Source organism: Garra rufa, chromosome 18 (genome assembly GCF_049309525.1).
Source record: "Garra rufa chromosome 18, GarRuf1.0, whole genome shotgun sequence".
Taxonomy (NCBI): domain Eukaryota; kingdom Metazoa; phylum Chordata; class Actinopteri; order Cypriniformes; family Cyprinidae; genus Garra; species Garra rufa.
The window spans coordinates 18,734,201-18,759,194 of record NC_133378.1 but is presented as its reverse complement, the minus strand read 5'-3'; the positions used below and the strand labels follow the sequence as shown (position 1 = coordinate 18,759,194).

Genomic DNA, 24,994 nt, shown 5'->3' with positions numbered 1-24,994 from the left:
TCTTATTAATTCACTGAAAAACAAGTCAAAGTCCGACAGAAAAATTAAGAAAAAACACAAAACTGGAAATAAGAGAGTACCCCTGCAGACCCGGAGACAAGGTCAATAAGTCTTCTAAATAATTGTTATTTTTTGTTTTGTTCTAAAATGTCATGTTGAGTATAAAATATTTAGATTATCATGAAGACAAACAAAAACAAAAAACATTATTACTTTTATCTGATGGTTAAACTACATGAGGTTTTCCACCTTTCTTGAAAATGTTTTTCAAATCCATACAAAACCAAAACGAATACAAAGAGCACATTTCTATGATATTTTCTATATCATGGCCACTCCTATTTGTCATTGACCCGATTGTGTAGGATTCATTGCGCTCTATTTCTTCTGTGCAACCACATTCTTATTCATTGCCTGTGGGGACACCAGCAAAGGACAAAGTGCAATGCTTATTAATGTACAGCATGTGCTCACACTTGCTATCTCCCCTCGATTGAGCAGCAAACAATTAGAGCTGATGGTCTACAGTAGCCGTTCCTCGCATGTATACGTGGGAGCTGTCCACTCAGCAGCGGTGCTGAACGGAAGCTGCCGCTGTCCGTGGTGCTGAGGATTATCTGCGGCCTGTACTGGCTAAAATGGCCATTGACAATCACTCCAAAAACTCATCCTATCCATCATCCATCACATACTTGCCCTTGGCGCATCACTACTCCTCAAGTCCCCATTCCCCCCCAAGCCTCTTCCATCTTCCTCTCTCTTTACATCAAGTCCCTCTCATCCGTTCTCAGACACCACTTGTCAGTGAGATGCGCAATGTGGTCGGATGGGTGTGTGGAAGTGTGTGTGAGGCCCACAGGGCATCTATCCCTCCATTGAGAGATCAGAGCAGGTGCCAGATGCCTGGAGCTCATAAAAAAGAACATCATGCTTTTCAGCTCACCTTCAGCTCCTCGGTGCCCACACATATCCGGTTAACTCACTTACTGCCGACAACACCTGCACACTGCACTGCATTCTCGCAGAGTTACAGGATTCTTGTTTCACACGTCACACGCTTCTCAGAACTGTTTTATGCCATTCATAATGCCGCTTGACAGAGGTCCCGAGTTCATGAACACTGCATTTTTATGCCGCAGAAAGTATAGAATAAACCAAAGCGACTTCAGGATAAATGAGTATTTATGATTTGTCACCGAGTTCAGCAGACGGAGCAAATATGTGGGGCTGAAAAACCGCAAGCCACGTTTCTCCCAGACGAGATATTAAAACGTGTTAAATTATTAAACCGCGCCCTCTTGACCCAAACACGCTCAGTCAGACACGATGTTCAGATATGAGATGTTTAATCAGACTTTTCATCATGTCGTATCAGAGACTCATACACCAAAACTGTCCATTTAAATTCACCTGTCGTCCACCGGCTTCCCTAATGAATATAAAAAAGCGAATCTATTGAGAAGCCCGGATTCAGATGGATGACGTTGACGGGGCCGCCGAGATACAAATGCACATGCGATGCAAATCCCTGGCATGCCATTAAAAATATACTCTCTAATTGAGCATATGCACAGCAAGGGCATTTGGAGGAAAGAGAGAAGCTGTGTGTTTTTTTGCTGCTGTCATTAGTAATCTCTTCAGGGCAGGTAGGAGAAGTCACTGATGGGAGAACCGGCTGAGAGACAGACTGTATTAGAAGTGAGATAGTGTATCTGGCAGGCTCACTGTGAAATGTAACTGTCAGCCATTAGAAAGAATCAGAGGAGAGAGATTTGTGCTCATGAGATAATGAGTTTCAATCTAATTCCATTCCATACAGAAATATTCTCATAAGACTGACATTCAATTCTCCCACGAGCAGCGGAAGTATTGACATACACATTTCCTTTGATTTCCCTTCTGTTAAAATCCACATCAATCACACCCCAAAAGGAGTAAATATTTAAAAGTTTCACGGAGCTCATTATGAAAATCCTGCTTTATCAGCACTAAAGCACATTTCTGTTTTGTTTCTTCTTTTTTCTCCTTCAAACGCCTCTAATTCTCTAGTTTCCTCAAAACTCTTGCTTCTGGGATTTGTCTTACATGGTCCCCTGGTTTCCATCAAAAGTCTCTATTGCAGCGTTACCCATAGAATAACATCTCAATCCTGTATTCCCTCGACTATATCCTGGTGCTTTGTCTCGCTAAACACACCTCCCATAGATTAAGGGGAACCAGGGAATCAGGAGAGATGCTGATGCTGTATTATCTCAGCAGGTTTCATCTTCCTAAAATCAAAAGTGCAGCTCTCAGAATAAAGCTTCATAAAGACATCTCTAGCAATTTGCAAGTCCAGAGATTTCTGAACATAGTTTAAATTATTTATATTTTTCTATTTAAAGGGATAGAACTCCCAAAAAATGAAAATTATCCCATGATTTACTTACCCTCAAGCCATTCTGGGTGCATATGTTTCTCTTTCAAATGAAAACACTCAGAGTTATATTTAAAAATGTCCTCAAAGCTTTATAATGGCAGTGAATGGCTGTTGAGATTTTGAATTCCAATGAAGTGCATCCATCCATCACAAAAAGTACTCCACGTGGCGCCATGAGGTTAATAAAGACCCTGAAGTTAATCAAAGTATTTGTGTACAAAAAATATATATAACTATAAATATATATAAATATATATATATATATAAATATATATAATATATATATATAAAACTTTATAAACTGTAATCTCTAGCTTCTGCTAACTGTCATATGTGAGTTCATGAGAGAGTGGTGTTCCAGCGGATGACGCAGGATGGTTTTGTAACTCCAGTCTCGTGAGAACCAAGTTTTGTTTATAGCAAAGTAAAACACCTTGGCTTATATCGAAATACTCCCAGAGTTCTAGACTGCGTCAATTTTTTGAGAAATTTTTTCTTAGACATTTTTTTTTACAAATCCTTTTTTTGTACTTCTAATTTGTGACCAGTGTTTTGTTTTTTTCTCTCCTCTATGCTTCCGTGTTTGTCACTTCAGCATTCGTCACCGAGTTTGTCTACATCCTACATCATCTCCTGGTACACCACTCTTCCGTGAATGTGTGTACGAGAGTTAACGGAAGCCATATATTACAAATTATAAAGTTGTAAATATGGACATTTTTCTTACACAATCACATTAATTCGCTTCAGAAGGCCTTGTTTAACCCCTCGGAGCCATGTGGAGTATTTATCATAATGGATGGTTGCACTATATTGGACTTTAAAATCTCAACAGCCATTCACTGCCATCATAAATCATGGAAAAACCAGGACATTTTTAAATATACCTCCAATTGTATTTGTCTGAAAGAAGAAAGTCATGCACACCTACGATGGCTAGAGGGTGAGTAAATCATGGGGCAATTTTCATTTTTGGGTGAACTGTCTCTTTAATGCTGGTTATTTCATTCTAATAAAGTATTTTTGTTCATTAAAATGAATACTTTTGAAGTGTCATTTAATCACACATTTCATCACAAAATTCACAGCATGAAAAGCTGATTTTTTCTTCTAATTAGTGCATGGAAAAGCATATTTCCTCATAAACACCTCATACACGGTGTGTTGATCACAACCTCTAACCAAAAACACATGGATTTTGTGTGATATTAAACCCAAGGTATAGCACATGGTTTCATGTCACAATGAACTAAATAAAAAAGGAGTTAGCAATATGAGCTAGAAACATGATACTACTATATATAAGACTCTTAAAAATTCACTGTAAGAAAGTATTCTCTAAATACTTTCCCTATTATGCACAGACCTCCTCGTCTTATCTGACAAGACCTCTGTGAATTATAGATGAACAGTGATAAAATCTCAAAATGTTAAGAGGTATGGAATAACTTGAGTTGTAGAGGTGTCAAAGGTAAGTACAAAAAGAGGTTAGTTAAAAACTAATAACGGCATTGCAGGTTTGAAAGCAACTGGATATGTATGAGAATACACTAATTATGTATATTAGCAAAAACAGTTTTCCACCACAGGCAAAATCTAATCTTTGGTTTAAAATTGTCATTGTTTTAACGGTTTTAAAATAATCCAATGTTCCACAGAAGAATGAATGGAGCAAGACTAAAGAACATTTTTATTCAGATTCTGACAGGTTGAACATTATTTGGTGGTGAGCACCAAATACTATTTCAAAGACAGCTCTAAAACTCACTTCACAATTATGTCTGGTTTGGGTGAAGTTGTGCGTGGACTTAAAAGGAAGTGGGTAGCATTAAGACTTCAGCACAAAATGTGCTAGTACATTCTAGCTTGTCCAAAATTTTCACTCAAACTGAAACAAGAAAAGTGAAAAAAAAAAAAAAAAAATCCAGCTGGCAGAGAGTGGCTCAAGGTCTCAGTTCAGACAGCTTTAGGAGCCCTGCTTTGGCAGATCTACTCTCTGAACTAAGAGGGTATATAGAGCTGTTGCTCTTGAGGAGACAAACTCCACTCAGGAAAACAGTATCTGTTCGTGGATACATGTTATTCAGAAGCAGATCCCTCATGTGAGCAGGACTGCAGTGACTAGTCTTTAGTGGGAGGTATATCAGGTTTGCAGAAGCCAGCAGGTGGAAGTGAGCCGGCCAGGAAGGGAGTCAGTAGGCAGGCTGAGTGGGAGCTCTCCGTGGTGCTGATGGTTTCCAGCAATTTCACAACACATAACTATGGTCTGAAGGTCTGCTTTACAAACCCATAAAAGAGCATCAAATCCCATTACAAGCTACCCCAGATGGAAAAGCTTGAGGTACTGTAAGTAAGTTGTCTTTTAACGCATTTTAGAGCTTATATGATCTGTAATTGTCTAAGTGGAGGATAGTTTTAGTGGCCAAAGGCCCTCCAGGGATCACTGGTGGAAATTGCAGAAATTACAGGAGTTGGGTCTTGGGGTCAGAAAGCCTCAATTAAAAAAAAAAAAAAAATCACTTACATCTCAACAAATTGTTTGGAACCAAGAAGAAAAAATCAAGAAAAAATCCTCTGCTCTCATCCAAAACCAAACTCCAGCAAATTCAGTTGCCAGACACTACTGGAAATTCAAATGGAACAGGGATCTGTGGTCAGATTAAACAAAAAAAAAGCTTTTTGGCACACAGTATGTGTTTAAAGGGATACACAGGGATAAAAAAATACCCCATGCCAACTATGTAATATACTGCTGGATCTTTAATCTCGTGGGACTATTTTTCTGCTGGAGGTCCTGGATATTTTGTTCATTTACATGGCATCATGGATTCTATCAAATGCCAACAGATAAAAAACCAAATCCTGACTTAATTGTATAATGGGCCATGGCTGGATCTTCCCTTAGGACAATGGATCCAAAACAAGCATCAAAAATGGTTCACTGACCATGAAATGATGGTTCTGCCATGGCCTCCCAGTTCTTTGAGTAGGGTGAACTAAAGAAAAGAAGAACCAACATTGACCTCAGCATTTGAAGGACCTTGAAAGATTTTGCATGGAAGAATGATCTCCAACCTCATCATGCATTATAAGAGAAGATTGACATTTGCCATCTTGGCAAAAAGAGGTTGCAAAAAGTATTGAATAAAATGGGCCACTGTGACCTTTAATGTAAGGTTAATTTTTTTTAATGTAAGATCAAACCAATAAACCATGCTGATTTATTTTTACAGCCTTATTTGCGCATATTTACCAAGGGGCTAATCATTCTTAAATTTTATATATATGTTTATACACTGCCATTCAAAAAATTTGGGATCTATTAGATAAAAAATACTGAAAAACCTGTAATTTTGTGAAATATGATTGTAATTTAAAATAACAGTTTTCTATTTTAAAATACTTTGAAATGTATTTTTTTCCTGTGAAGCAAAGCTGAATTTTCAGCATCATTACTCCAGTCTTCAGTGTCACATGATCCTACAGAAATCATTCTAATATGCTGATTCATTATCAATATTGCAAACAGTTGTGCTACTTAATATTTTTTGGGACCTGTGATACTTTACTTAAGATTCTTTGTTTATTCAAAATAGAAATGCTGTGATACAATATACACTACTATTCAAAAGTTGGGCTCAGTAGTTTTTTTTTTTTTTAAGTAGTAGTAGTATTAAATTTCATGTCAGCATCTTAGGCTATTTTCATGGCAAAAACAATAAAAAAAATACAAGTAAATACAACAAATAAAATAAAAACCAGCAAACAAACAAACAAGTTATATTATACAAGATATTTTACATTAACATAAAAATTCAAAAACTTTTTCTGGCAAAATTATACTAAACTCCTTAAGTGAGTTCACTTCATAAAAGAGTTTTCTACATACATTAAAAGCAGGACAGTCCAATAAAATGTTTGACAGAAAGGGGAATAGGGTCCCATTTTTAAAAGAAATTAATACTTTTTTTCAGCAAGAATGCGTTAAATGGATAAAAAGTGATAGTAAAAACATATATTGTTATAAGTATGTTGTTATATAGATTTCTATTTTGAATAAATGCTGTACTTTTTAACTTTTTACTCATCAAAGAATCAAAAAAGTATCACAGTTTCCAAATAAAAATATTAAGCAACAGTTTCAACATTGATATTAAATCAGTATATCAGAATGATTTCTGAAGGATCATGTGATACTGAAGACTGGAGTAATGGCTGATGAAAATTCAGTGCTGTGTCACAGAAATAAATTATATTTTAAAGTAAATTAAAATAGGAAACCAATATTAGAAATTGCAATAATATTTCAAAATATGACTGTTTTTTCTGTATTTCTGATAAAATAAATACAGGCTTACTGATCCCAAACATTTGAACGACACTGTATATATAAAATAAAAATGTGTGTACATAAATCCTAAATTATGTACAGTATATGATTGTATTAAACTTTATGTGTACTACATATATATTTATTCAAGATTTCTTGTCTTTTAAATAAATTAGGCTTCTTCCAAAACAGCTCCTTTTTCTAATCTCAAAGTTCAAACTGATTTTGAATATCACTGGCGATAAAACTTAAACCTCTGCCCTAGTTTCTGCACTTCATGCTTGTCCCTTTAAAAGAGCTAATTGATTGTTTGTAGGACCTGCTGATTGTGTCTATTGTCCATAGCCTGGTTTGTATTAAAGAAAAAAAAGCAGAGTTTTTGTTGTCCAAAACACTGTAGCCTAAGCAATTTGTTGGTGACAAGCAAGTGACTCCAGGTCTGTCAAGGTCTGAGGCTCAATTACAGGCTGAGGATAGAGGGGGGCTTAAAAAGCGGAGAGTTACTGAGATCACAACCACAATCTGTTTGCGTGTTTAGAGAAAAATATTGAATCCTCAGCTGCTCAAGGGGGGATTTGTGTTGCTCCAAAAAAAAAAAAAAAAGTTTCTGATAAATGTCAGTTCACCATAACCTATTGGAACGATATATATTAAGATACAAATGCCCGGCATCATTCCAGCTTCCAGTGACTGCTAGATCAAGGCAGGTTTTAGATGAGAGATCATGTATAGCTTGAAGCTAGGAGCTCTCGTGTATCAGGAAAAATTATTACGTGCAATAGGAGGGAGAAAGAGAAAGATGGAGTGAGGGACTAAGAGAAAGAGACAGAGAGAAAGAGATGAAATGGGAGAGTGAAACGAAAGAGAGAGAGAGCAAGAAAGAGGGAGGGAGGAAGAGAGAGAGAGTACCGCCCTTCAGTTGTGTTTAAATGTGAAGCGGAAAATCATCTCTGTGGCTCAGGGGAGTGAAGAGGCGATTCTAGTGTTAGATGAGCGGGTTTGCCGTGCTCAAATCATAGCGCTCTCTCTCTTTCGCTCTTTGTTTGTCCTACAGTGTCTCTGATTTCAGCTTCAGGCTTCAAAGTGAGAAGACAGAAGAACTGAGAGTTTCTACAAGACAAGACAACGATACCTGGACACAGGGATATCTGGACACCTCACAATGGATGGATTGAGGACAAAGTGTTGAGTTCTCCTACGGCTGTCCCTGAATGATACAGGTACAGTAGTTGTTTCAGCTTTGTTTTCCTCTTTACCAAGTATCAGCATGCAGCTGATGCAATGGTAATGCTCAGAAAACATGTTTTCACCTTGATGCATGAAAAACACTTGTTTTTTCTGTGAAAAAGCAGAGCACTGAAAGATCAGCATGAATACCTTTTTCTGATCTCGCATTTAGTGATTATTATAGCCTGCATGAAGCATATGCTGGGAGTATGAATGGCTGGCTCTTTTCATAAGTTCTCCAGACGTTTTTATAGTTTTATAGTGTGCCATTCAATTTCAGTACATGCTATGTGCATAACTGAAGAAAATGTGACTGCCTAGTCATAACTCTAATTTAAGAATATGAAAAGGCAATTGGAGACTCAAGGATGGAGACAGACTGTCAGGTGGCTGAGGAAAAGAAACCGATTGGCACTTTCATCTCTAAATGTGGCCTAATAGACACACTAAGAGGCTGAAAGCAAGTCGGTCTACATGAAGATTGGGTCTTCGAGATGAAAATAATTTGGTGTAGAATAAATTTCTTACTCAGAAATTGCTAGTAGATTTCACAAACAAGTACAAAGAAATGGAAAGCAGCAACTTTGAATTAAATGTGAAATACTAAAGTAAATGAAGAAATAGTAATTACTTGTACAGAACTGGTTTATTTACAAACTCCTAATCGTTTTTTATAGTGTGAGGAAGTTCTGACTCAGATTCGCATATATAACAATATTTATTTTTTCCGTTTTAATTAGAAATGCCAGGTTTGAATGCACCTCACTGCATTCACAGTGCTTAGGTAGGAATGAATGGAAGTGAGAGATGAAAAGTGAATGTGTGAGTTACTGACCTTTCTCTCTGTGCATCTATAGAGGAGTGTTGGGATGTCGTGGCTGGTGTGGGTGTGGGTCAGTGTGACAGTCCTGCTGATGTGTGAGGCCACTTTCTATGAGACCATTCAGCAGCACCTGGCCCCGCCCGGAACCAACATACAGATCCTTGGTGAGTCCTTCCTTCTCTCCATCTTCTGCCTGGTTTTTCAATCTCTGTTTAATCTCTGTAGGGGTAAAGGTTCAGGTATGCATCTCTCAGAGTTGTTGCATCAAGACGGATTAAACTATAACTGGATTAAATCAAGTTTAAAGAGATAGTTCACCCAAAAATTTAAATTACCCCATGATTTACTCACCCTCAAGCTATCCTGGGTGTATACTTTCAAGCTTTATAATGGCAGTGAATGGGGTTTTAAAGATTTTGAAGCCCCAAAAAACTGCATCCATACATCATAAAAAGTACTCCACTTGCCTCCAGAGAGTTAATAAAGACCTCCTGAAGTGAATCCTTGCATTTGTGTAAGAAAATATCAATATTTAAAGGGGTCATTGGATGCAAAACTAAATTTTACATGTTGTTTGAACATTAATGTGTGTTGGCAGTTTGTGTACACAACCACCCTACAATGATAAAAATCCACCCAGTGGTATTTTTTTAATCTTTAAAAGTAATATCCCCTTTTTAAAATCAGCTCATTCTCAGCTTCTTGTCGTTGTGACGGCACACAGACAGAGGCCGCTCCCACAATAGTTGATTGACATGAGCGCCTTACCTTAGACCCGCACTCATCGAGCTGAAACAGTCCGAATCCGATCACCATTGTGTGACTCAGATGCAGGGGAAGACAAGAATGTCTCAGATTGAGGTGTTGTGTTGTTGGATGTAATAATGAACATAGCAGTCATTTTATCCACGACATCTGAGCTGCTGAAGACGCAGAGGATAACCTTACTTTCGTTTTTAAAAGGAAAGCGCCGATCCCGATCTACATATGCGTCTATGTTCGTGCGAATCGTTCCTAATGCAGCTTCACACACAGCAGAAGTGAGTATAAGGTTTTTTTATGCATCTTTGCAAATGGCCTTTCTTAATAATGTGCTTGTTGGCACATTTCGCCGCTAAATGTGGCTAAACGTGGCTAAAGTAAACATTACGGCTCATCATCCCAGGCAGAGAGGGGCGGGGTGAGCAGAGCTCATTTGCATTTAAAGGACCATGCAATAAAATGAATAGATTTTTTGCAGAGCTGATTTTGACCTGGTAAAGGGTATTTTTTTACACTACTGTTGAGAATTTTTAACCAAAATATATTATAGACTTTTCATTAAGACCCTAAAGAATCATATGAACTTGTGGAAAATGGGCATCCGATGACCCCTTTAAAACTTTATAAACTGATGTAGGGCGTAGGCAAACACGGTGACGAACGCAGAAATGATGAACTCGGAAGCACAAAGGAGAAAGCAAAACAAAACACTGGTCACAAATTTGAAGTACAAAATGGGGATTTGCAAAGAAAAATGTTGGAGGATTTTGAAGCCAAGAGAAGGCAGGTATTCCTTTGCTGTAAACAAAACTTGGTTTTCACAAGACTAGCATATTCTTACCAGCGCTTACGCTATGCCTACATCCTACATCATCCGCTGAAACGCCACACTCACGTAAACCTGTGTATGACATTTAGCAGAAACTAGAGAATATAGTTTATAAAGTTTTAAATATGGATAGGATTCTTACACAAATGCATGAGCTGTGTGGAGCACTTTTTATGATGTATGGATGTAGTTTTTTGGGCTTCAAAATCTTTAACCCCATTCGCCACATTATAAAGCTTGGAAGAGCCAGAACATTTTTAAAAATAACTCAAATTGTATTTGTCTGAAAGAATAAACTCAAATACATCTAGAATGGCTTGAGGGTGAATAAATCATGGGGTAATTTTCACTACTGGGATAACTATTTCTTTAAATCAATTACTATACATACTACTTCAGTTGCATCACACTTTGAAAACCTTAAAAATAAGGGTACATTTATTCCATTATGTTCAGCTTTTTTAGTTTATTTTAGTTTATCCTTGCTTTAGTTTTACAGTAAACCTAAGCTATTTTAAATCTGGTTCCTCTAGTCTAGTGCTATAAACTTTAGTTAAAGGATAGTTCACCCAAAAATGAAGATTCTATCATCATTTACTCACCCTCATGTCCTTCTAAACCCATAGGTAAGACAAAGGGCCAAATTTGTCTTTTGGCATTAAAGTAGTACACTCAGGATTTACTAAAGATGCGCAGTAAAGTATTAGCACTGAAAAGGTGTGGACACAGTTATTTTGCACCTGACCTCACTGAGCATGCATTTGTAAGAGTTTCTATTCAGACGCAAAATTTATGGAAGGAGAGTATTAAAATGAATCACGCAACGGGTAACTGGTATGAATGAATCACGCAACTGGTATTTGCGCCATTATTCAAAGCCCCAAAAACACGCCTTAAAGCAGGCAGTAATGTGCGCTGCTCTTGGTAGATTGCGCTGGTCATTATGGAAATGATCTGGCTGCGTCTGTGTTTTTTAATGTGCACGTTGTCAGTAAATGACATGCAGAATTTTCCCCTCCCATCAGAGCTTTAATGAAATTGCACTCGAATGCTTATTTGGCCTGTTTAATAAATCTGGCCCTAAACCTATAAGAAACAAATAATTTTTTTTAAAATAATTTTCTCTATCCTTTTTTGATGCACATACATAAAGCACATTCAATATGGTAAACGGAAGCTCAAACGTGCATGTGTGACACAAAAGAACAAACCTTAAAAGTGCTCATGATTCAAGAAAGCATGTTCAAGTTTCTGTTTAACATATTTGATGTACTCTATATATGTGCTTTGATCAGTGTTTATATGTGAAAGCTTAAAAAGTAAAATTTCATTTTGAGGTGAACTGTCCCTTTAAGGATTAACTTTAAAGGGGACAACAGATGCAAAATTCCCTTTTACATGGTGTTTGCATATAAATGTGTCTTAGCATTGTGTGGACACAACCACCCTACAGTGATAAAAATAAATTTACATCTTTTTTTTTGAATCCCCAAAAAACCTAAACAGTCTCAATTATGCAGGTGTTTTGTAGTTGGATGTTGAAGTGAACATAAGAGTCTTTATTTTCTCCTAACATCAGAGACACTGAGGACGCAGTGGATATGTTTTGTTTTTGATAACACGTCACCAAATACAAAAAATACAGAAGAGAGGGGCGGGGTTAGCAGTAGCTCATTATCATTTAAAGAGCCATTCACTGAAACGGGTTGCTGTAAACCAAGCAGTTTTTGACACGGTAAAAAGATGCTGTTTTAAATGACCATTGAGAATTTTTAACTAAAGGATGTTACAGACATTTAATAAAGACCCTAAAGAATTATACCAACATGTGGAAAATAGGCCTCTGATGTCCCATTAAAATGTTCTGGTTTCAATTTCCAAAAATTAAAGGAGCAGCTAATCTGAAGAATATTTATAATGACAATAATTTAACAAAGAATATTTAATACTATTGAAAGAAAACAAACAAATACATATTAACAATATATGATAGTATATACAGTACACTGTAAAAAGTTTTCACCAGTGTTTAACTTAAAAAATTATGTTTAGCAGCTGCCTTAAAATGTTAGGTTAAATCAACTTAAGTCATTTAAACTCACAAGTTAAATCAACTAATTTTTATTATAATAAGTTCAAATGACTTGTAGTTTTAAGCTGATTTAACTTAAAAACTTAAGGCAGCTGCTGAACTTAGGGTTTTAAGTTGAATCTGGTGAAAACTTTTTAGTGTATTTACATATTTTAATGTAAGCATAATATTCACTACTTGCACAAGATATTTTTGATATCCTTTTAAATATGACACTCAAAAGTGGAAGATGGTATCAGAGTAAGGGGCTTGAGGGGCTGCTGTTTACTTCCATTGGTTAATCCACCATGGCGGGCAATCAAAATTAATTGCAGGTGAAGGTTTTAATCACTGGTTTGTTAGGAAGTGTATTATTAAGTAGAGCAACACAATTTCAACAAATCCTTTTCTTAATTGAATTCTCATTGGTGCAACTCTGATTCAGGAAAGTAGACACGCAGGGGATGGATTTCTAGCCCAGCGGTTTTTAACATGGCGTTGCTGCAGGACCCAGGTTTGGACATTTATCAAGTGGCAACCCAACACAGTAGCAGAATTGTTTTGATGGTTTCAAGCTCTCGGTAGCCAATAATTCACTGCACACAACACATTGTGGTCTGTATTTAATGATGTCGGGGTTTGCATTGTGGTTTTTTCCATGCTTTTCAAGAAGTCAAGCACTTGACATCCAGGGCATGTCAAGTAACTCTGCCTAATTTGGCTAGCTTTTGCCATCTGTAAAAGACTGATAAATTTGCATTGGAGTCACGTCTTTTGATATCAGCAACAAAAGCATTTTTCCTTCCAAGTTTATAAGCTACTGTGCTAACTAAGCACAATTATATAGTTATATGTATGTTTTATTTAAATTTAACAATGACTTTTAGTTTTTTTATGATAAAGTGATGACTACAAATGTTTTTTCTCTTAAATAAACCATATATGCACATAGAGGAATGAGGAATGAGTAATAGAGTAAGAGAATTTGTGCACCCTGTGCCAATCACAGTAAAAAATTACAGTTTTCTTCCACACATCAGGTCAAGAGGATATCACACATTTTTATCAGAATGTAAATCTATTAGAAAACCCTGTTTATCTAATATATCGGCGGTCTGGGGTGGTTTTAAGGTTCACCTCAATTGAAACAGCGCACAAATGCTTCTTGTAACCTCACACCTTCGAATGAAAGGGCTAAAAGCAATTTGAGACCGTACCACTTACCTTAACTAATCTTGCTAGAGGCACTTTACTGGGATTGGATCCTGAATTGGAATTGATTTTATTGTACAGAATATAGAACAATTATAGAGGTACATGCTATTCCTGATTCAAAGCAGAAGGTCGGTGGAGTTTTGCCTCTGTTGACATTAAATGCTTTGACTATTTAGATTTGAACGATTTGGCTTCAATGCCATTCAGAATGTAGATAGAGCAATGTTAGTACAGCTAGCCCTGATTAAACAACTGAGTTCCAGCTGAGAGTCTTATCAGGGCACAAGAGTATTTCTTAACAATCAAACGTTCATCCTAAATGGAGGGCTATATATTGGCTCACCAGTACTGAGCACTCTGGGATTCCACTACCATAAATCTGAATATCAAAGCAGATAAACAAACCGCACAGATTGGGCTTTTATGAGCTTTGGTGACGTTGCATAAAATTCACATTTGGTGCTGGATGGAATGAATGGACAGAGATTACATTTAAGTGTCCATATGTTCTCTCAAAAGATGAACAATACTGGGGCATTTAGATGTTTCTCGACTGAGGCACTGAATAATTCATATTTAAGCACCCATTCTGCTCCAAAAAGATGGTTTCTCCAAAAGATACCAATTTATGGTCATATTTTCTGTAATACTTCAAAGGAAGGAATTTGAGATTCATTTTTTGAAACCAGACATTTTCTTTTGTCACTTGTCTTGTATGAAAAACAAACCATCAGCCAATTGTACGGCTCCAGAATCCATTTGCATGTTGTAAAAACGTCAAGCTCAGCAAACATTCTTTCAAACTGCCAATCATGTAAGAAAAAAAAATGTTTAAAGGTCAGCCAAACCGACCACATCTGTCTGCTTTCAAACCTTGTGTGATTATAGCAACATTTTTTGATGTTATGACAAGTGCGTGCTAAAACTGTAATGCTTTTTCAAGATAGGATGAGATTGTGGCTTTGGAGAGGTGGGAGTGGGTGCATGTGTGTGTTGTGTTACAAAAAGATATTTGTTTAAGTATTGAGTGCTTTGAGGCTGGTAGATTGTCCTGAGTATCAGGGTTGACAGGTCATGAATTGTTGCGGTAACGTAGCTTTCATTAAAAGCATCAATGTGAATAGTGACCAAGATCACTGCAGGAAATTGCAAATATAGGAAACAGTGTTGTTCTGAAACTGATTAATTGAGTTGCATCCATTGCAAAAATGCTTGTTTTTTTTTATCAGGAGTTTTTATCATTATTTTGTATTTGAATTTAACTGGAAGTCAAGGTTTATGGATCATATGTTGGATTTATGCAGCACTGGATATTATGCAGTATAAGCTGCACATATTAATGTGTCAAAATAATCTTGCTTGGCAACTGCAAACTGCCTATAGGTAGAAAAATGAACAAAATTTAATCAACAAGGTTTGAGATGATGTCCAACATTGCGAATACAGACTAGATATAAAGTGCTAGTAGACACAGCATAGATTTTAAAGTCAACTACCACACAACAGAAATATTAAGGACATAATTTTTGTTTTAAACATTGTTATATTTTTTTATACATGACAGGAATGGACGATATGATATCACAAAATTAGTTTATATTATTTAGTAAACTGATTTCCACTTTAAAAATTTATATATATTGATTTGTATCAGTCAGTATTGGATATACACTACCGGTCAAAAGTTTGGGGTCAGTAAGAGTTGTAATTTAGTTTTTAAAGAAAGTCTCTTATGCTCATCAGTGCTGCATTTATTTAATCAAAAATATAGAAAAAAATCTAATATTGTGAAATGTTATTACAATATAAAATAATGGTTTCTATTGTAATATACTTTAAAATTTAATTTATTCCTGTGATGCAAAGCTGAATTTTCATCAGCCATTACTTCAGTCTTAAGTGTCACATGATCCTTCAGAAATCATTCTAATATACTGATTTATTATTAGAATGATCTATATTGGATCTATATTGGATTATATATTGCAACAGTATTTATTTAGAAATTGTGATATTTTTTCAGGATTCTTTGATGAATGAAAAGCTCAAAAGAACACCATTTATTCAAAATATACATATTTTCTAACAATGTAGGTATTTGCTATCACTTAATTTCTTTCAAAAAAAAAAAAAAAAAAAGAAGAAGAAAAATTTACTGACCCCAAACTTTTGACCGGTAGTGTATATTGTAACAGTGTTGAATATTTAATTGTTCATGTTTTTTTCCTCTGTGTTTATTAGATTTAGATTTAGATTTAATGTTCATATAAGGTTTACCTATAACAACTAATCATTTAATTAGACTGTTAAATGCAATCTTTAGCAAATCTCTAAACAATATGCATTTTCATAATGTAAATAACAATGTTGTGATTTCTAAAGATACTTGCAGCATTTAAAATGATTGATTTTAGTTTTTAGTTTAGGTTACATTTTTAATTTAGACAAAACATATAGAACTTCAATATTATTTATTTATCTGTTATCTCCCATAACATGAAAATAATTATTGACACCAGCCCTATTGATCCCCTTTTTATAATAATATAATATAATAATGTAATATAAATATACAATATAAATGTGTCTGTGAAGCTCAGCTCAAAATACACCACAGATCATTTATTATACCATTTTTAAAATGCCTATTTTGAGTTCAAGCAGAAACAAGCCGTTTTCATGCATGGCTCTTTAAATGCAAATGAGCTGCTCCCCGCCCATTTTTCCAGAATAGGGCTGTGCCTTAACGGTGTGTTCACATGGGGCGTAAGCGTCAACGCTTCCCATTGACTTTGAATGGGTGACGTCAAGCGTTGCTGAAAAGAATTGTGGATCCGTCGGCGGCGCTTCACTGGCGTTGCTCGCGGCAGAAGTTGAGAAATTTTCAACTTCTGCCGCGAGCAACGCCAGTGAAGCGCCGCGTCAGCCAATCAGATCGCTCTATGCAAATACAGTGGCGAGGCGGCAGCCAATCACGTTCATCCTGTTCAAGAGCCGCATTTCATTGGCTGACGCTGCTATGACCATAAACGTCAGCCACGCCTTCCGTTAAGCGTTGACGCTTACGCCCCGTGTGAACACACCGTTACAGCTCGTACCTCAGACACTCTGCCAAAAAACACTTGTTTGGTTTTGATTTCAGTGCTGAAATTATGCATTTTAAAGCCATATCAGTTTAAACTTCTGATATACAATTTTCTGAGCGCACACAGAAGCATGTGCATAGAAAGCGGTTTTCAAACAGCATCTGAGTACTAAACTAAGTTCTCTTTCTCACACAAGTTTACATTAAAAACATGCATAAGTTACAAAAATCACGTTTATATTCGATCTGTGTATTAAGTGACAGCAAGGTAATATACAGTACCTATACTGCTGTCTACACTGTTAATATGACCCAAACAATAAAATAAAAGCAGAAGATCACTCTCTGGGCTGAATAACGTCTATAGCTTTAATAGGTTAAAAGCTTAATTTAATAAAACTTAAATGCTGCTTTTAAATGCTCTAGTGTCAAGATGGTGGATTGTGTGCGGTTCACTCAGGGCGGGGTCTGCTAATCATCGTGGATGGGGCTTGTCAAATGTGACGGATTCTGTGATCGGCTTTCTTCGAGACACAGTTTATGATTTATGGGGATTAAAAAAAAGGAGCGGGTGGATTTTTATCATTATAGGGTGGCTGTGTACACACACTGCCAACACACATTTATGTTCAAACAACATGTAAAGGTGAATTTTGCATAATAGGTGCCCTTTAATATGGGCGCATCCCCACTTGCAGATGAACTCCCTGAAAAAACAGAATGCTGACATGTAAAAAAAAAAAAAATAATGATCCACTATGGGAGTTGTGGAGTGATGGGATGAACAGGTCAAAGCTGTTACTATATATAAGCTGTTACTATACTATAATGATTGGTCAACACAACTGGGATCAGCACCTTTATGCCGCTGAGGGGTTGAGTGCCCCTTTTTGGAATTGCAACAATGCATTGACCAATCAGAAGCCAGGATTGCAACTATCCGTTTTATAATGCTATAAATAATACACTCATTTAAATAATTGGTAATAAATGTAAATTTAAATATTTATTTTCAATATATACAGCATTATAATTATATAATCTAAATATTAAATATAATTTATACTATAAATAAAAATTATACATTTATACTCTGTTAAGCATGGGTGTCTTTTATCACAGAGCTGTGACTGATTTATTAAAGCTATACAGAGTCACAGTTTACAGGCAGAATCATATAAAATACAGTTTTATGTGGCTTATTGCTTTAATAAATTGAAAGCTATCATTCGAAGGCTGAATAGAGGTGACTACATATCTATTTAATAATTATAAAACAAGCATTTTTGCAAAACAAGGAATCTGAAATACTGAAGCTATATGCATTGAAACATGCCCGTAGTGCATGAGATTGCATCTGTTATAACTTTTCTATGTGATGTGTGTACATCGACTGCTCTGTGGGCTCAAGGGTTCTGATTTACTTGCCTCTGAGATGCGAATCGATGATTATATGTATTTCAAAATGCAGAGATGGGTGAGAAGTAAGATAGAGAGAGTGAAAAGCACAGAGCAAGAGACAGTTTTTAGCTATGTACATATATCATAAAATGTATACGGTTTATAAGCATGGGTGTCTTTTATCATTGTGCTGTGGCTGATTTATTAAAGCTACAAGCCACTCAGAGTTACAGTTTGAAGGTAAAATAACTGTAAAGCACAGTTTAATGAGGCTTATTGCTTTAATAAATCAATTACATTCATTTAAAGGCCAAAAACAGATAATATATGTCTTTACAACGCTTATAAAATTTCTATGTGACAACCATTTTGGCAAAACACATTGAGGGATTTGAATTATTGTAGCTATATGGATTGAAACAACATGCCTGTAGTGCCTATAAGGCTTACATTTTTTTTATGTGATGCATGTACGTCGGCTGCTCTGCGAACTCACAGGTCCTGATTTACTCGCTGCTGAGATGCGAATCGATGCTTATATGTATTTTAAATGTAGAGATTGGTAAGAAGCGAGGGATAGAAAGAGTGAAAAGCACCGGGCGAAAGACAGAAGGAGAGACAGACAGAGAGAGGAACGTGTAGCGCTTCTCACAGATGTGCTGCCGGCTGTTCTTGCTCTCCGGCTCAGACAGACAGATGAGGATGGGTGATTCATGAGACCAGGTCTTTATTCAGCACTGACAGCTGCAACGGCACTAAGCAAATTGTGTTTGTCATGCATGCATAGCTGCCATGTTTTAGTGTTATGAGTCTGAACTCTCCAGATGTAGAAAATAACCCATCTTTAACAAACCGAGACCTGAACCAACCCTTTACAAACAAACACAGACACAGTTTCTCGGCCCCCTGGGAAACCATCACTAAGTGCAAGGACAAGTAGGCTATCATAAAACCAACCACATCAGAATCGACCTGGGTAGATCAGAGATTTAAAGTGCAGGTGTTAATAGTAGACAGGTGGCTAACTGTATTACATTGAAAATAACAGTAGGATAATCCAATAACTGTGGTTTAGCTGCCTCCTTACTTTAACAGCAACACAACTGTGACTTATGAGCTTCTTGCTGTGGTTTCAGAGGGCAGATATCATATCAATCTTGTAGAGTTTCTGGGAAATATAGATCGTCTGTCAGATTCACTTTACTTGTTAGGTTCTTGATCAATGTAGCTCTTCCTGGACATGAAGCTGTGAAAATGCATGACACGTTGATATGTAACAACATACATCCAGATTCATTCATCATTCATTCACTCATTCATCAGTGTAAGCTGAGACTAGTGATGATACACTATATATATACACATATATCTCTCTCACCTCCCCTGAGCCCATTGAGTTTTATCAGACCCCTAAAGCGTGTGGCATAATTAAAAATGAATGGGGGAAAGTCATTGTGATATGATTGGATATGACTGGTTATAATCGGCTGCGATAGGCTCATGTGATAAATCCTGCCTCTTGTGTTTGTGTGCGTTCCACATTCGCAAATCAGTCTGAATGAACAATATAATGATGCTAATGGGAAGACTAATTTAAAAAAGTAAGTAAACAACTCACACTTACATATAACTACTTTGTAACGTCAAAATAAGACTTAAAATGACATGAAAACATGATCTGTGGGAGTGTTTAGTAAGTAATCAGCTTGGTAAAATTCTAAGTAAATCTGTTTCTATGACCAATATTTATTGAGATTTGATGACTGAACTGAAAACAGTTAAAAGTTAACTATTAAAAAGAGTTATTATTTTTTATTTTTAAAAACTGTAACTTGAAGAGACTCATACTTGGCTTTAATTAATATCTTTACTATCCCTTTCACTATCATTTTAACACATCTTTGCTGAATAAATGTATTAATTTCTTTTCAAAAAAATAAAAAATAAAAAGTTGACTGACCCCAAACTTTTAAACGGTATAGTGTATATTGTCAGAATCCTGAAAAATCTTTCACAGGTTCCAAAAAATATTAAGCAGCACAACTTTTTTCAACATTGATAATAAATCAGCATATTAGAATGATTTCTAAAGGATAATTTGAAACTAAAGACTAAGTAAATGATGCTGAAAATTCAGCTTAGTATCACAGGAATAAATTAAATTAAAATAGACCACCACTATTTTATATTGCAATAATATTTCACAATATTACATTTCTGAATTTTTGATCAAATAAATGCAGCCATGATGAGCATAAGAAACTTATTTACTGATCTTAAACTATCTATCTATCTATATTGGAAAGGAATTCACTTCTACTAGTCTTAGTAATGGTTGGATAACTATTCTCATGTTTGAAAAATATTTAAAACATTTTTAAACTTCTTAATATCCAATAAAAATCTCTGAACATCCTCAAAACAAGATACATTTATGAAATGTAAAACTGTGTAAGATATTAATGCCTTATTTTTCAGTAAAAAGCAAATTAAATGAAAATCTGATGAAATTAAGTCTTAATAATTCAACTTTTGATATCAGTTTTTGTCTCTTGGGTAAATATATCTTGTTTTAGGGATGTTGAAGTTTTTTTTTTTTTGCAGTGTAGTCCACTGTTCTGTGTAGACCTTGTCATCTTGTAGAGTGTGAGTACTCTTTGTTAAAAGCATCTACTGTCAGTACAGATATCCTCAGTTATATATCTACTAAAATCTCTAATTGACATTAATATTAAATGTCTTTTTACTGCTGCTTGAATGAGCATATGATGTAAACCATTGTCATGGTTAACCATAAATTGTAATTAACAAAATTGATGCAGCTGGATAGATTTTTAGTATAGTCTTTTTGAGATGGAAAAACTTGAAGAAACAGGGGAAAAAATACTTACATTTGTCTGTTAAATTTCTTTTTTTCTTAAAACATTGAATCATATTTAACTATACTATTTAAAGAATTCAGTTAAATTAAATCAATATAATACTAACAAGTTTTTTGCAGTATAAAAGAAGCATGAAAAAGGGAGATATCTGCAGATATTCAAAAATAATTTATAAGTAATAAAGCTGAAATGAGTAATAAAACTTTTTACAAGCAACCACAAATACTTTATTTATTGCTGTACATACTTCACCAGAGCCTATTTCTTTTTAAGAGGCTCCTAAAAGAGAAACAGAAACCCCTAGCTCAGGACGAAGGGTATGTGTGCATTTTTGTGTTGCCATCAGCTAATCGGTGTGATCATGACAACATTTTCCTCTCAGCACTACAGTCATTAGTCACATGCCATTTAAGTTCAGTTAATTAGCTCAAAACAACCTGGCAGCAGAACTGAGCACCCATGAAGATGGCAGCCTCCAGGTCACGTACTTCCAGGCCTGGCCAGGTGCCAGCCGAGCAACAGCCATTGAGATAAATGGGAATTCTAACTCTCTCCAGGTATCACACAGACCTCTTTGTTTGCCAACAATTGAACAAACAAATAGTTGAACCCTTAACTCACAGCGTTTTAACTTTGTTAACAGCTTAATGCACTCATTGCGGGACATCTGGCAATATTTCAAATCCTTCCCAGGCTACAAAAAAGACATGCCCGGATCTCTTTGAATCACAGCGTCATCTGGTTTCCGCTCTGCCATTAGAGTTTCTCTGGAGGAAATCTCCAGGAGGGCTCAATAAAGCTCAATAACTGAGGTGACGTTGGATGCCGGTTCTCCATCTGCAGCTCTAGGCCGCCCGAAGACTTTCCTACAAAGTGCCTCTGACAGAATCAGGGCTCGACTGCGGCACGGCATCCTGCTTGTCCTTCTTTGTATTAAATATATCTCGGCGGCACAAGAGAGAAGACAGTCATCTGTGATAATTCCCCCCACACGCACCGACGGATGCAGGCCATGGATATAGCTACATCAAAACAAACATGGAATGTGTTTTTCATCTGCTGCAAAACAAAGGTTATCTTCCCGTATGTACGCCAGCACACACTGACAGTTTAATAGCCTTATATAATGCAGCTCCTAAAGGCACATTATTTTAGCAGAGACGTTCCGTCCATCTCTCCCGCTTCCATCCAATCTTCCTGACAGTGCCAGCTCGCCTGTAGGAACAATGGGAGAGTCGTACAGTCTCAGCCCCTGGGCTGTCCTCCATCTGCTCTGTGTCACACTTCCGCTCGCTCCCTCCATCTCTCTCTCGCTCTGCTCCAGACAGCGCTTCTATGAATGCCAATCTGACCTCACAATACCTGAAGCCACCAGACACACACAACCACATATTATCTCTGAATTCTACCCTTGCCAGAGTGTGGAGGAAGTCCTATATCAACTTTATTACATCAGCCTTATGAGTTTTACTAGACATGTGACATCTATTGAGCTACCTGAACCAAGAGACAGATTTATATTTCTTTTTCTTCTCTTTAAAAACACAAAACTTTTACACATTATTGGGTCTTTCATCATTTCAAGTGGTTAAACATGCATAGTCAGTATAATATAAGTGGCATTTCATACTGATTGTCAATGTCAACAATATGGTGCCCAGTAGGGTTGGGCGATGTCTATCAATTTGGCATCAGACAATGTCTACAGTGAAACATTGTACATACAGTACATAAAATGTCACTTACACTGATAGGATGATAGCAGATGATTTGCAGATCCTGAGCACCACTGACAAACATCTAATCTTGTAAAACGTACAAAATTACAAAATTTACAAAATTCACAGTTTGGTTCAATACGACACAGTGGTGTCATGGTTCGGTACGTTTTCAATACAACAAACAGAAAGAAATGCCAGTGAAATTTCCTTGATTTGTCCTTTTTTTTTCAAATTAAAACTAATATCATAAAGTATGATCTTTTTTTTTTTACTTTGGACAATGCAGTGTGCTGAACAACAGTCAGATTTATTAATCATACACTGCAGACAGCTTTACTTATTATAACTCAGACCCAGCCCTGTGGCGGGGGGTGCTACTGTAGTGCACTGTATTAAGACTTTTTGGGTATAATATTTTACAGTTTACTTTATTTTGCTATCCTTACTTACATAAATGAACTATAGTGTCCTGCACCCACTAGTAAAAAAAATATCCAAAATTATATCTGGTATCTGAATAATTTTTGGTTTGACTGTATGTGTCTGTTTTTTTTTTCCATTTACAACCTATTTTCATTCTAAAAAGTGCTGGGTTAAATACAATCAAAGCACTGGGTAAAATATGAACAAACCCAGCATATGGGTTGTTTTGACCCAGCGGTTGTTTTGACCCAGCCTTCTGGGTAATAACCCAACAGCTGGGTCAAAACAACCCAACAGTTGGGTTTGTCCATATTTTCCCCAGCGTTTGGTTGTTTTAAACCCAGCATTTTTTAGAGTGTTGGTTTCATTTAAAGCCTGTTATACAGTATTTTTAAACAATAGTTAAATGAAATAAAACCCAACAGCTGGGTCAAAACAACCCAATCACTGGATTTATCCATACTTCACCTAGCTCTGGGTTGTTTTTAACCCAGCATTCTGTGTAAGTGTAAGTTACTTTGTTTTCCCATTTATTCACTGACAATTCTCTTGGCACAGATTTCCTTCAGCCTGACACTTATTCATTTCACCTTTGGTGTGAAAACTTTTGGGTTTTCTGTTATTAAAAAGCAAATATTCTAATGCATTGCTTTTAAAAAGTAACATTTTTTCCCCAATACTGATGATGCCTTGAACTTGGTGGTGAAGTTACAACGTTGAGGCATAGAAAATGATTTTTCTTATGACTAAATGATTAACAGAAAAAAAAATCTGTCAGTGCAAAGTAAACATTTATATAAAAAAAAATTTGTCAAAATTAATTATAGTTATTGAACACAAAATAAATATTCATCCATGTTTCATTTTTTACAACACTAAACTACAGAAGATTTGTTTTGGCTTTTATGACACACCACTGATAAACAGACTTTTTTTTCTTATTTGTCAAAGTGAGAATTTCTACAAATTGGTAAAAAAATAATCATGTGCAAAAAAAATTCAACCCCTTCAAAACAAGTATTTAGCAGATCCATTTTTGGCAGCAATTCTAATCTTGAGTCTATGTGGATTTAGATCTGGCCACTGCAATTTCCCCCATTGTTCTTTGCACAACTGCTCAAGACAGGCTGCATGGAGATTGTTAGCCGAGCCTTTTTCAGCCCACTCAAATATTCTCAACTGGATTGAGATCTGGACCAATCCAGGACATTAGCATTGTCGTTTTATGATTGAGGTCATTGTCTTACCAGACAAATCTTCTCTCAAAGGTACAGGTGTCTCGCAGATTTGAGTCAGATCTATAAAAATAAAAAATAAAATCGAACATTTTAAACATTACAAGCGAACAGACAGATAGATTTATTTAGAATATGAATTAATTTATTTTTAATATACAGTACATTAAATTGTATATATATACCAATAATGGTTTAGATATATGTGACTCTGGACCACAAAAACAGTCTTAAGTAGCATGGGTATATTTGTAGCAATAGCCAAAAATACATTGTATAGGTCAAAATTATCGATTTTTCTTTTATGACAAAAATCATTAGGATATTAGGTAAAGATCATGTTCAATGAAGATATTTTGTAAATTTCCTACTGTAAATATATCAAAACGTAATTTTTTTTAGTAATACGCATTGCTAATAACTTAATTTGGACAACTTTAAAGACGATTTCCTCAATATTTAGATTTTTTTATTTTTACCTTCAGATTCCAGATTTTCAAATAGTTGTATCTCAGCCAAATATTGTCCTATCCTAACAATGGGAAGCTTATTTATTCAGAAAATACCATTA

General features: G+C 35.9%; 1 protein-coding gene across 3 annotated transcripts in view; it reads left to right on the top strand.

The window, feature by feature from the left end:
* The first annotated feature begins 7,691 nt into the window (after positions 1-7,691).
* The window catches only part of tafa1a (TAFA chemokine like family member 1a), an 81,997-nt gene continuing 64,694 nt past the window's right edge, over positions 7,692-24,994 (top strand). For all 3 annotated transcript variants that reach the window (XM_073823419.1, XM_073823417.1, XM_073823418.1), the window contains exons 1-2: positions 7,692-7,969; positions 8,834-8,963. In XM_073823419.1, coding sequence (XP_073679520.1) covers positions 7,961-7,969; positions 8,834-8,963 — 139 coding nt within the window. In that variant the 5' untranslated portion in view covers positions 7,692-7,960. The remainder of the gene's footprint in view (positions 7,970-8,833; positions 8,964-24,994) is intronic.